The 13,916-nt window shown below is 38.1% G+C and overlaps 1 protein-coding gene across 4 annotated transcripts in view; it reads left to right on the top strand.

The window, feature by feature from the left end:
• POU6F2 (POU class 6 homeobox 2) overlaps positions 1–13,916 on the top strand; it is a 328,816-nt gene that overhangs the window by 226,037 nt on the left and 88,863 nt on the right. For all 4 annotated transcript variants that reach the window (XM_048051634.2, XM_013192039.3, XM_013192036.3 and 1 more), the window contains one exon: positions 79–416. In XM_048051634.2, the coding sequence (XP_047907591.1) occupies positions 79–416 (338 nt within the window). The remainder of the gene's footprint in view (positions 1–78; positions 417–13,916) is intronic.

Genomic DNA, 13,916 nt, shown 5'->3' with positions numbered 1-13,916 from the left:
AATTTAATCCAGGATATCTTTAAAACAGTAGGTATTGCTGAAACCTACATAACTCCCTTCCCTCTTTTCAATTCACAGCTACCTCATCCCTGAACTCCCAGCTTCAACAGCTTCAGCATCTTCAGCAGCTCCAGCATCAACAGCAGCAACAGCAGCAGCAAGGGCAGCAGCAGCAACAGCAGCAGCAGCAAAGCCAGCAGCAGCAGCAAACTCAGCAGGCGCAGACTCCACAGCCGCCACAGCAGACCCAGCAGTCACAGCCACAGCCATCAGCACCACCACAGCAGAACCAAACGCAGTCCCAGAGCCAGAACCAACAGCCTCCAGTCCCACAGTCCTCCAGCTCCCCTCAGAAACCCAGCCAGTCACCAGGGCATGGCCTTCCATCTCCTCTTACTTCATCAAATCCATTGCAGGTAAGGCACTAAGTACAAATCTCTAATGATTTAATAACAGAAAGTGCATACTGCTACTGCAAGGGGAAATCAAATGAATGTTACACCTTCTGACCATACAAACTGAGAAATTCCACCTCATAGTAGTTAGTCCTTACAGGCATGCAGCTTAAAACAAGCCAAAAGGCCTGATAAGTCAGAAAAGCATAACTAATGATGGTACTAGCTTGTTTCTTTCTAAATAATAAACATCTTTTGCTCTTAAAGCCCATATTGTAAAACCCATATAAAACTATCTATTTTTTTCAATGGATTCAGTGTGCAACCTTCACAAATGGCATTTTCCCAGTAGTGAGCCTTTATGATAACTTACGAGGGCAGCAAAGTTAGCTACTCATCAGCAGATGATCTGACTGCCTCTAAAAGAAATAGAGCTTTGGCTAGTGTATGTGTGCACGGGATGGATGGGTTACCCTTCCACTTGAAACCACAGCCCAAACATTTGTCCTGCTAAGGATCAAATACTTCTATTAAGAAGCTTGGTATAGGCTCCAACGTTCAGAATGCCGGAGTTAATATCAGTCCTTGGTGCTGGCTTCACCAACATAGATGTTTTCTAACAGACCACATCAACAGCTATGGCACCCATGTTGATGCTAGGCTCTTCCCATCTTGGAATTCCTGGGAAGAAATAGGAGATCTCTAATACAATTATCCTGATTTCTTACACTTGTGTGTTCTTACACAGTATGTCTCATGTAGTATTCATGTCCTGCAAGAGCAGCTTTGACTATACCAGCAAGGGTGGTTCTGAATAAACACCAGGGTAATCTGTGAAGTGAACACTCTCTTAAGATGGGCAGTGGAACTGCATTTAGAAACCAGCTAGAAATGTTGCCAACAAGCGTGTGTTCACTTTATTCCCTAAATTTTGAGACCCCATTTTAAAGGTTTTATCCACTCTGATGGCTTCAGCCATTTGCTCCAGAAATTAAACTGCATTAACCTAAGAATTAAAAAATCCTTTTTGATGCAATTAAGAGAATTGGTTTACAAGAAGCTGTGTTTGCCATATGACCAGTTAAACCTGCATTAACCTGAGGAGTTGCAACTAAATTGCATCAGATTTGATTTTTTAATGGTTTAGATAATAGACTTAAAAGTCCACAAGAAATGTGTCCTTGCTTCCTGAGCTTTTTCTTACGGTTGTGTACAAAGTTTCTAGAGCTTCTTCTGTGTGTTGTCCTAAAGACTACTTTTGCACCCCTTAATGCCCAGTCTGTCATGCTAGTGAATGCTTCGGGACCCATTAGTATGCAAATTATTGACATAAAGAGACAGGAATAGTTCCAGAGGAGCTTCTGTTACATTTTATTGTTTCTGTACAGCGTTAGTATACGTACACTAAGCATACAGTCTATATGTTGCTAAAACTGCCTGCTAAATGTTTTTACTTCAAAAATTGTTGTGCATTCAGTTTTCCAAGAAGAGCAAATGCACACATAAATTAACGTTCGAGTATGAAGGAAAGAGGATGATCTTAGAGAACATACCTCAAGAGGGTTGTACTAACACTGAATCTAAATCGTAGCTCTCATATACTCTCCAATCCCAATCTAAATCTCATCTGATTTTGAGTACTTTCAGTCTCACGTGTGACCTACAGGTACAGGCCAGTAGAAGCAGTTTCTACTGTTAGCTTTGTGGAGTTATGTCTCACTTCAGGAAGTACAATAAAAGCAAGTAAAACGAACAATTCCTTGCATAGCAGGTGCCAATGTCAATGTGTTTATGGGGACACCTTGGCACCACGCTCTCTTTAGCATTCATATCTTTATAACTACCCTTATGAGGGCAGTCTGAATAAGGCAGGCCAGAAAGTAGTGGAAGATGGGATTCAAGTACTCTGACATCATTTTAGTTCAAATACTATCCCCCAAACCTTTTAGGAACTGGGATTAGAACTAATGAAAAATACCAAAGTGAGAGGTCTGGCCTCCCACTGGGCTGAGTTTGGCCAGTACTGCTAAACCAGCTGCATAACCAGGGCACTTCGGTGGAACAGCCAAGGAATTATAACTCATTAGCTGCCAGCTCTGGCTCAGCATTAAAGAGTTAGTAATAAGCTGGGGAGTGGGAATTTTTTACATTCTTACCTCTCTAAATCCTCACCATCTAAGTAGCCATGAATAGCCAAAGTTTGTTCACAGATACAAACGTGCTATGTGCTGATATCCAGAAGAGAAGCCTAGATTCAGCACAGTGCTTCAGGACTAGCCTTAATTATGCGTTTATGGCCATTGATTTGGCCTTCTAGCCATTTCTAAAGCAAGTGTAATGCTTCTCAGGTTTACCTAAGATACTGCATTTAATAGGACTTAAGAACTTGAAACATCCTCTGTCATATAACTGAAAATAGTTAAACTCTTTAATATGCAAACAAGTGATAGTCAGAAATATCTCCAGAGGAGCTGCTGTTCCACTTTATATATGGTTGAAGGACGTAGTCATGTATTTTCTAAAGCAGAGCAACGCTAAAATCTCCATGAAGTTTGACTTTCCATTCTAAATCCTGCAGAGAAAAGCTGTTTTAACTCCATATGTTTAGCTTCAGAACTGGATCTGAAATTGTTTTCTACCATACAAGTATAAACAAAACAAAAAAGGAGAGAGCCCACATTTGGCAACAGTTCGTATGTCCAGTCCATAATAGCTGCTTAGAATGTGCTTTTCTTGTTTAAATGTCTGATGCTTTAACTTAAAAATCTACCTAGAACTAAATTCAGAGATACTATGGCCTCAAAGGTAATGATCTTTATGAACTAGAATGAAATGGGTTTTGTTTGAAGAATATTAAGGGAATAAAAATCAACTAAGTTAAAGTTTGACAGCTTAAATTTCATTTCTGAATTCTTGATTTTTTCATGTGGGCTTTATCCTCTTACATTATTCAGGATATGTCTGAAAGATATTAGTTTAGAACAAAGCAACCTCAAAAAATTGTCATGGAAAGTCAGTAATTCAGGAGGATGATTGTGTTTGTTTCAAAAAACTCTGAAGGATAACAGCAATTACATCTCAAAATGTACAGATGCTGTCATGTCCTTCAGAAAGCAAATTAAATGAAAGTGACTTGCTTAGGTGCACCTGAGCAAGGTACTTTTGCTAGATGATCAGAAATTAATAATGCTGATGCACTGTACACCAACTGAAACTCTCAGAACGATTCTTGTCAGATTGTTCTGCAATACTCTGCTCCAATTTTGTCACTGTTTTTCACTCATTTCAGTGGGTTAGACTGCAGTTTAAAAACTATTATTTTTAGGAAGGCTTTTAATGATCGCATAGAAAGATGAAAAACCTTACTTTAGGTTCCAGGGACTGGATTCTTGTGATAACATTAGGGATGATGCTCCAAATTTATACTGGTAAAGGGAAAACACTGTAGAACCAGGCTCATTACTGGATTGCAAAAAAAAACAAACAAGAGGAGAATTTTTCAAAGCAGAAATGCATTTCAGCAGGTTCTGGGTCAAGTAGATGATGGAAGGCCCTGTTCCCTTCATTTTAAAATGGTGAAATTCCTCATGTAGATAGCTGTAGTCTTACTTTTACTTTCATTGTTCTAATTGATTGAAACAAAGCAATCCAGAGGTGAAAGACAACCTAGCTCATGTTGTAAACTGGGGACTGTACTTCTGGGAACATACACTTTTCCAAATACGCCTCTCCTGTGCATTTTTAATATTATTACAGGGGAAATTGTATAGGTTCTTGAATCGCCAGCATGTTGCAACTTCAAAGCATAGTTAGCACTCTACAGAGTTTCCATTCAATTAAATTTCTGGAGCCATAAGATCTTGATTATACACTGTATAAAATTAGATGAGCCAAGTACTAAGTAGCCAATTATTCTGCTTGACTGCCAGAATAAGGTGCTTTGTATCAGCAACATACATTTAACTGTCTCCAAATGGGAGGTTAGCTTCTGGTGCTGACACTCACTGTATGTTTTAGTAGTATGGATAAGATGAACCTACCTACAGCCATATCCGCAAAAGAAGAGTCACACTTTAGGAATAGAGAAATTCCCAATGTTTTCTACTGCTCTGTTCATGTGTGAGTAGGAACAGAAAAAGAGGAAATCCCCCAGGGATTGGCCCACTATAAAATTATTCTGACCATTTTCAGAACTCTTTGCTAAAGCACCTTTTTGTCATAGAAGCCTACCTACAATAACTGGAGCTGACGGAAGATGATGAGTGAGAAAAAATAATAATAAAAGGAGGGAAGAAGGGAAATGGGGGAGATGGCAACAACAGAGAAAATCTTGCAAGTAATAGCAAACTAGGATAGCAAAAACAGAACCTCCTTCAGATTAAATTTTCATACTAATCTTAAATAATGTATTTGGCACCTCAACACTTTTATAACAAAGGAGAAAAGAAAAGCAGAAAGGCTGCAACACTCAGCTGTAAATGAGGGAGAATGTGTACACAGATGCCGGAGGCTCCAACAATCAAAAAACAAACAAACAAACAAACTAACTAACTAACCAACTAAAAAACACCCCTTCTCTTTCCCCCCAACCTTATTCACTGGTTAGGTTCTCATTAAAGGAAAATCTACTTTAACGAAATCTCACTGTATACTGACACTTTGACAAATTTGCATATTTAAGAAACAGAAGAAACAATGAGGTCTCTGTTTGAGGAAGAAAGCTGGGATAAGTTTGCAAGGAGTATAGTCAGAGGCCGTGTATGTCTGCGTTCACATCAGAGACCTGTTGTATTTCTCAAGCTCATTGACTCCTAAGATCAAGAAAACTTCATCAAGATTATGACACCAGTCATCCCATTGAGTTTTTTTGTTTGTTTGTTTTGATGTGGTAATATTATCTAGCTTTCCTGCTGTGCAATACTATGCAACATGTGATTGTCAGAATCTGTTCCCAAGTTACTTCTGAATCAGTTTGGCAAAGAAATATTTCATAAATGGTGAGCAAATGCAGTGGTTTTTACCCACTTTCCAAGGTTTCCCAATTTTTGGTGTCAGTAGGTAGTCAGATATCGCACATCAGAAGGCAACAGGCGATACAGACTCATAAAGCACAGATTTATTCAGGAAGCTTCATGCCCATGACCTATATATAGTTAAGTCTGTTGAAGTGCTGATCTTAAGTGGGCTTCCAGGAGGTACGGGCAAGACCGAGGTCTCAGCTCTAAATAATATGGAACCTCCCTTGCAATCAGCTCAATTAAATTGAGCTTGGTGAACTCTTCAGAATATTTTGTATATTTCATGCCCTGCTCCTGCAAACAGGTCCAGAAAGATTTGAACATCTTGTTCTACTGACAGTTTCAGATTTCTGAGTATTCTTCCATTTTAATAATTTTTGGGGGGTTGCTATAGGTGATTTCATGAGTGGAAGAGGCAAATACTATTCGAAAATTTCTACTTGCTGGAGAGTCATGGTCATACAGATGTACCACCATACACACAAGCATATAACCTGTCCCAAATGCTGTTGTGGTTCAGGTCTCCTCCTTTTGTTTTATGCTTTTCCTTTTGCCACTGCTCCTGCAGTAATTCTTTGAACCATGCAGACATTCCTCTATACAACTTTGAACCTTGCTTGAGAAAATAGGTTGGCTTTGAGTTTCAGTGTACCCAGGGCCTCCTTTCCTCTTTTAACCTTTTCTGGGTGCTTCCATGATCCTTTTCATCCCTCCTGGGTCCACTGCCCGTTGTCCACACCATGATGGCAACATGGCAGTTTGTCCTAGCTGGATACTTGGCTGTCCCTGCACTGCACCTGTCTCCCTAGCTCCAGTGCACAGCGCAGAGACTTGCAAGCTCGTTTCTTGACAGATCTAGCTTGTTTGAGAGCTACTGCTCCTCATGTCTACCTGAAAGATGTCATTTCCACAGAAAGGCTGATTTCAGTTTTGTGTAAGACCATATTCATCCATAGGATTGAGCAAGGTTTCAAATCTTTTCCTCTGGTGTCTTCCTTCTTGTAGAAGCTCACTGCTTATTTGAGTCTTTGCTCTGTAAGACTGTTGAATACTGCATTTAAAAAGAGCAAGGAGATGTTTAAGGGCTCTCAAAGAAACTTTATAAGCAAGTCTCTACATTCCCTGAGGAAACCTTCTCTCAGTTGGAGCACTGGCTGCCTGGTCCATCCAAATATACTCTGCAGGTGTTGCTATTTTCAGAAGCACAAGGAGTACCGGTGTCTGACTCACATTTAAAGCAAAGGAAATTAATCTTCGAGCAAAACAACCGGCATTATTAGCACCCAAGGGGCAGAAGCTGAGGCTAATATAGGAAACCATTTGCTAGAGAATTCTCTGATGGAGAGGAAAACAGAGCTGTTTGCCCAGCAAGCTCTGGCTTCTGAAATAGGAGCATTTAATAAACTCCCTAAAGCAACTGAAGTATTTAATAAATGGGGAAATAAATAAATAATATCCTCCCAGGACAAATTTGGGAAAAGATCTGTATTCCCATAAGGTCTCTTGATCCCAAAGCCTCTCTAACCAGAGAGGAGGACCCTTGGGGACCTTAGGGAGAGAAAAAAAATGACACAGCCCCTCAGATTCTCTTTTGAAGCCAGCAGATCAGGTTTGCTAGAAGTCATTTTTCTTAATTTCTCTTTTCATTCCTATTTCCAAAAATTTACAGAGAAGGAGAGAATATCCCAAAACATGGCTTTATTTTCCCTTAGTTCTTCATACCCCTCACCTCTTTTGTTATATATATATAATCATAGGTTTCTAGTTCTGTGAGAAATTTCTTCTATTTGGAAGCAAGTGGACCAAGTGAACACAGAGCACCTGATGGGATTGTTGAATCTGAATGAGGAGCAATATTCGGAAAGTGGTATGGCCCTGATACGTTATATCATTCAAAGCTCCTTGTACTAGTAATTGCTTAAAGGAAGTTGCTCGGCTTCCAGGTGCTACCTCAAAAAAAAAAACAACACTCTAGGCTGTGTTTTAAAGTTTAAAATTAAGCCTTTTTACAGCAGTATTGCAGAGATCTATCAGTGTCCACTTGTGGATTCTGTTGGTGCTTTTAGCACATGCAGTTCAGGGCAGGTGTTTAAAAAACATGATAATACTTCCTCTTATTTATTGGTAGCCAGAATGTTTTGAGAAAGTGACTAAGCACAGGCCTGGAGATTATGAAATTTGCTTAAGTGTTAATGGGTTGATTGCTGAGTTACAGCCTGCCGTCTTTACTGGAAATTGATTGACTGGTGCTGCAGGTCTTCACACTTGACGCTCGGATTTGACTCAAAAATTCTGCCAAGTCTTTTACTCTGAAATTTATCTTAATTAGATCTGAAAGACCTGCCACAGCAGAATAGTCACACCGATTAAAATGAAAAACAGGAGAAATTACTGATCAAATTAATCATAATGTCGGGTTACAGCTGTAGGTCTGATGTAATTTGCCACTCCAGTGAGTTACATCGGCCTAGGCACAGGAAAGAGAGCTGGTTTTACGCTGATCCGTAACACCAGGCAGCTTCGGGCAGCCCATCAGGACGTTTATTCCATTCATTCTCTTGGCTTATTCTGACCTTAGTGCTGCAACTAGAAACAAATTAGGCAAAAGAAAAAAAAAAAAAAGCATCCTTTTATCCAAGGAGTCATGCTAGAAGCATGAGCTTCCCAAATCCTTCTTGTTTCATTTTTCCTCTTCCTCTACCAACCTTCTACTTTTGTTTGAAGTAACCAGCAATTAATTATGTGGAAAATGGAAAATCAAAAGGCCAGAGGTTACCACCTCAGGCACAAGCCAGCAAATGGGCATTTGTGAGAGCTCCTAGTGGGTTAAGATATGAGAAAATCAGGACAACTTAAGCAAATGGGTATATAACAGTACATAAGAAGGCATGTTGCAGCAGGTAGGAAATCAACAATCAGACTTGATATCTTGTGTATGTGATGATCCTAAAATTTATTTTTCAATGATGTGCTCGTAATGTACTACATTCTACTATAAAATTATTATTGTTTTTTAATTTATGAATCACTGGTTGAATCCACATTAGGAGGAGATAGGTTGTGGGTCCACAACCTGTAGTGGGGTACCACTATAAAATTTTAATCTGGAAAAGAAATCTCCTGTGAGATTTCTAATATTCTTTCTATGAGCAAAGTTTGAAAGATTCTTAGGACAACCTGTCTTGTACAAGCACCACTGTATTTTTTGCTGCTGATCCAGGACAACTTCAAGAAATGAAGATATTTGCCACCAGCTGAAAAAGGAAATGAAGTAAAGGAAAGAGAACAAGAAACTAGATGAGCACTGTTACTGTGAGTCTCAGAAAGATTTTCGTCTTACCTACAAACATACCCAGTTTTTGTTTTGATACTGTAGTAACTTGAACTAATCAGGAATTTTCTAAGTGATTTTTTCCTTTCCAAGAATGATGTAACTCCACAAAATTGTACAGGCACGCCCCCCCCCCAAAAAAAAAAAAAAAAACTTTCATTTTAATTTTCTGTTGTTGAGCAAGGAAATAAGCTAGGGATAGGTTTTGTTTAAAAAATGCTTTAAACTGTATGTAAACAATTTATTTCCATGAGTTGGTTAAAAAACAGTGATTTTACAAAAGAAATTGAAAACTCTTTAATCCACACGATGATTTGAAATTTTCTAAAACTGTTCATCATTTTCAAATGTATATTTTTGTTTGCTGAAACACTTGAATATTTCAGCTTATTGTTTGCATCAGAAACTATACCTTGTATTAGGACACCTTCCTTCAGGACAGGAACTTGACTTATTTTTGATAGCTTAGAAATGATCAAATATCCCATGAGAACCTAACTCTGTTCTCTAATTAGAGTCATGTTTCTGGAAGAGTTTGGAAGGCAAACCAGAGTTTCCAAAAGAGAAGAACTGATGTGTAAAAAGAGCAAATTATAAATTGCTAGGATTATTGTTTTAATAAAAGAATGATGATGGTTCATTTTGGTTCTGAAATGAGCTGAGATTCTTAAAATAAAGATAAAGCAGCAGTCACTGTTGCAATAACTTTGTATACCTGTTAAGAAATACTTATTTGCTTGTAAATGACATCAGGGAGGCAGTCAAACCTGGGAGGATCCTAGACTTCTAGCACAAGTAAAGATGTTATAAAGAAAAGCTTACAAATATGGATCTGGTCACTTCACGAACTACAGAACAATAATCTGTATTAGTGGTGGCCAATAAATTGATATCAGAAGATGATTCTGATAAATATCATAATTTTCACCATAGTAACATTATTATCCCATTTGCAACCTTCTGGATAGCCACATCCAACTGGAGTGCTTCCCTCCCAGCTTGGGCAATGCTCTCCTTATGTGGCTCCAATACTCTTCTGGTGGCTCCAACTGAAAGAGGGTAGGAGGAGGTAAAGGGTCGATCCTCTTTTGACATTTCTCCAGGGGCATGGGAACACCTCGCAGAGTGCCAGCTGGAACACCCATGCTGGGAGCTCCATGATCCATGGGAGGGCAGCTGATGAGGAATAGGCTGTACCGGGATCGACGTCCAGGAAGGAACAAGTAAAGAGAAGGCAGTCTCGTTCCCAGGACTCACCTGAAAGCACAGATTCCATTAGCATATGATTCCCCAGGGACATGGCCTGATTTTTTAGGAGGAAAAGGAAAATGTTGGGAGGAGGAGAGTATAGAAAAACAATGTCTTTGTTACCCACAGTGCTTTTATTCCTAGTGACCTTTTCCACTGGGAGAGAGATACCAAAAAACAGAAGTGCAGGTATTGTGAAGGCTGAATTTGTATCACTGATCACCATTCTGGTATAAGATGCTGTGTACATTTCCATCCTACCTCTTCAACTTTCCACTTTATATAATGAGACCTAGCCCTACTACTAGGGAAGTTTGCAGGAGGTTTCACATAGCTCACAAATGAGACAGGAGCAAGCTCAATATGCCATTAGGAAGGTTTCCCTTCTTCTCCCGCTTCCCCCCCCCCCCCCCAGCTCTTAGAATTACAGTTTCTTTTTTTTTTTTTTTAACTGTCTTCTGACTATGAAACACATTCCCAATGCAATCAAAATGTATGTCTGACAGAATTTTCAGTTCATGTAAAACAAATATAAAAATAAACTTGAGAAAACCAAGCCATTCTAAAAATCCTTGATGTTTTCCCCATAGGCATTCAAAGAGTATGTCTAGGGGGAAATCACTGGTACTTCAAATGTACAAGCAGGTATAGAGATAACATATGTCAGTCCTACAGACCCAAACTTGGCAGTCCATGCTCTCATGAGTGAAAACTGCAGGGAAGAAAGGGGAGGGAAAGGGAGAAGATGGGAGGGAGTTCTTCACTGCCCTATACAATCTGTATATTTAGCTTTAATCTCGTTATCAAGTTATGTCTCTGCTTATTGAATTCACTTTTGAAAAATAATTTACATCAGGAAGTACCGTGCTCTCATAAGTGGGTTTTTGGAGTCAAGAATGCCAGACTGCAGTTCCAGCTCTATCACTTGCCTGTCACTTCATCTTTCTGTTCTTTTTTTGATTCTCCCACCGTTGCTTGATCTGTTTATACTGCAAACTTTTACAGTTTTTTGGTAAAATGCAATGAGACCTTGATCTTCAAATGGGCTTCTAGGTGCTGCTGTAACACTAAAACTACAAAAGCAAGGAGTATTGAAAAGAGTAACTGCATGGCTCTAGTCACTCACTCTAAATTCAGAGTAGCATTGCTGTTGATTTCAGAGGACACAGATCTGGTATCCATTTTGTTTTCAAGTATATTGAATATTTTGAAGTTTCTGTCAGCTGCTCAGTGTGCTGTCAAAGACACTAATGAAAGGTTTTCCTAAAGTTAATTTTCCTACTCATAATACAATAACCAAATTTGCTTTAACACTTGAAAAAATCCATCCATACTAAAGAGAATCAGTTGCTTAATCCTAAAATTAAAGGTTATTGCATGCAAGAGAAAATAATTACATGCTCAAAGTATGGAAAAAAGAAAACTTTTTTAATATGTAGGTATTTGTATAATTAAAGACTAATCAAGCATGAAGGCTGCTGACTAAACCAGAAAATGAGATTGTTGGCAAGCAATATTGTAATGTAAATGCCATTTTTGTTTAAGTACTAAAAAGCTGGAGGAGTGATATCCTGAACAGATTAAAAGCAAACAGCATTGATAATAAATATTTATCAGATTTCAAATGCAACACGGAGATTTTTATATTTTACATGCAAAATATATTGGTATTGAAATATTCAGTCACTTTTCAAAGGTTTGTTCACATTTTCACTTTAAAATGTTGAAAAGCAAGCACTCACTAGTAACGGAAACAGCTTTATAACTCAGTCTTAACCTGTAGCAATGTCAGTAATCTGTAGGCAATAGGAAAACAACTGAGAGTTGCTAACATACTTAACTGTAAATGTGTAAAATCAACTCCTGGGGCTAGAGGGTCAGAATTTAATTTTTTTTTTTATGGGTTTACTCATTTTTTGAAAAAAAAAAATATTCACATTAATATTTTAAAAAGAGATGAAAGTTTTTCAAACTTAAATCTGTGCCATGATACAAATGCAGAGTAGAGTATTTATGGAAGGCTTATGTATTTGCAGAAATTATCCCAATGTAACCACCATTTCATTGTAGAGAAATGTTAAAGCTTTGTATCTTCTTGGAGACCATGCTTTTAAATTGGTGTAAAAGCATTGCACTGGCTACATGTGCTCGTCGTATACTTTTGTATTATGTCTTAGTAGCCTAATTCTTATTCAGAAATTGATATAAATATATTTGTCTGCAAGAGTTCTGGAGAATGAGAAAATGTTAGAAATGACGTACCCAAGTGTGTCCTCATTCCCATCCATTTTCCTTCCATTAGACTATTCCCAGAGTTGGCACTACTCAGTATGCTGAGGTACAGTAGAAACCATCTCTTAATCAAACCTGTTCATGCAATACTTGAAGCTAATTTAAAGTATCCTTCAACATCCATGAAAAGAGGCTTAAACTCAGCAGTTGTGATAGTAAGGCAATAAAGACCTTTGCTTTAGTACATGCACTGTGGGCCATTGCATCCTTTGTGTTGATATGTACCTCCTGTTATTTCCTAATACATTTACTTCTCAGAATAATTTTCATCTCACTTGATTATGACTGAGAGATACAATAGCATGCCACTAACGGAGTTATTGGGGAAAATTGACAATAGGGATTTTTGAATGTAAGACTGCCTACAACATTATCAAATTTTTCCTAGCCTAGTGTAATTGTTTTCTATTAGCCTTTGGACAAAGGGACTGTAGACAAGTTAAAATTAAATAATACTGTGCAGAAGTCTAATGCTAGTCTCTTGAATAAGCATTGATCTAATTTTCAGAAGGATTGAGACACTCCTATAGATGTAAACTGTAGAAATTACTTAGTTCTTGAAGGAACCAAAATACAAGTTTAATCCCCAGGATTTCTTAGACAAATCTTGCTTTTATCAATAGGTTATGTCACAGGAAAATGACAATTTGCAAATGCCAAAATTCACACCAAACCAGCCAGGTTTGTACAGTATTCTGTGTTTATTTAAGTTACTGAGCTCTTGAACATATACAAATTCAGGTATCTGTCCAACATTACAACTTCATAGATTTACATATGAATGTCATGATTAAGAAACTTTATAAAAGGAACTTTATAGCAGGTACTTTAATTCCTCTAAGCAATTCATATTTACATTGTTGTAACGGTACTAAGGATTACATTGAAAAAAATACACAAAGGAAAACAGTACAAAAAGTACAAAACCTTGTGTGTAGGCCAGATCCACCAGTCAGCGGTCCAGCAAGAAGCAAACTAGAAAGTGCAGTAAAACATGTTTAGATCAAAGCTATTCAACTGGTGGTCTTTGAGTCAGGTCTGACTGATAGGAGATTTCAATACAGTTGACCTTAAGTAAGCAAATAAAAGAAAAATTAAAGGCTTTTGAAGGCAACTGCACATGTGCTTTGCCCTGAGAAGTGCTGTTGCATGCTAATCCTGAGAGCAGCCGAATTGGCTAAGGGAGATGGGAAGGTAAAAGGTCTGTTGTTAGATGTTTTTATTTTTTATTATTTTATTTTCCATTTTTCACACGTCTGAATGAAGCATCATAATAAATTTTAGGTTGCCTGTTCAACAAAAGACCCTAATTTATTTCTTCTACAGAGATGTCTGTTCCTCCCAAAGATTACTGATCCTGTCAAGCAGGTGATAATTAATTTTTTGTTTACTAACTACAGCACTGTTTAAAGTGTAACCTACAAGAAGGGTTTCCCTATTTCTTCTTGATGTGAGTTTACCACAGCTTACTGAGGAAAACATACTAACATGTAAATTATTTAAAGGCTGAAACAGACACTTTTACAAGTCATTAAACTATGCTATGTCTTGGAACAAAAAGAGGGTGTCCCTGGGATATTTACCAGAAGGGTCTGCAAGTCAAAGGGGGAATTGATCCAGCAGAAAAAGAGC

Source organism: Anser cygnoides, chromosome 2 (genome assembly GCF_040182565.1).
Source record: "Anser cygnoides isolate HZ-2024a breed goose chromosome 2, Taihu_goose_T2T_genome, whole genome shotgun sequence".
Lineage (NCBI taxonomy): Eukaryota > Metazoa > Chordata > Aves > Anseriformes > Anatidae > Anser > Anser cygnoides.
The sequence above is the reverse complement of the archived record's forward strand: the minus strand, read 5'-3'. Positions and strand labels throughout refer to the sequence as shown.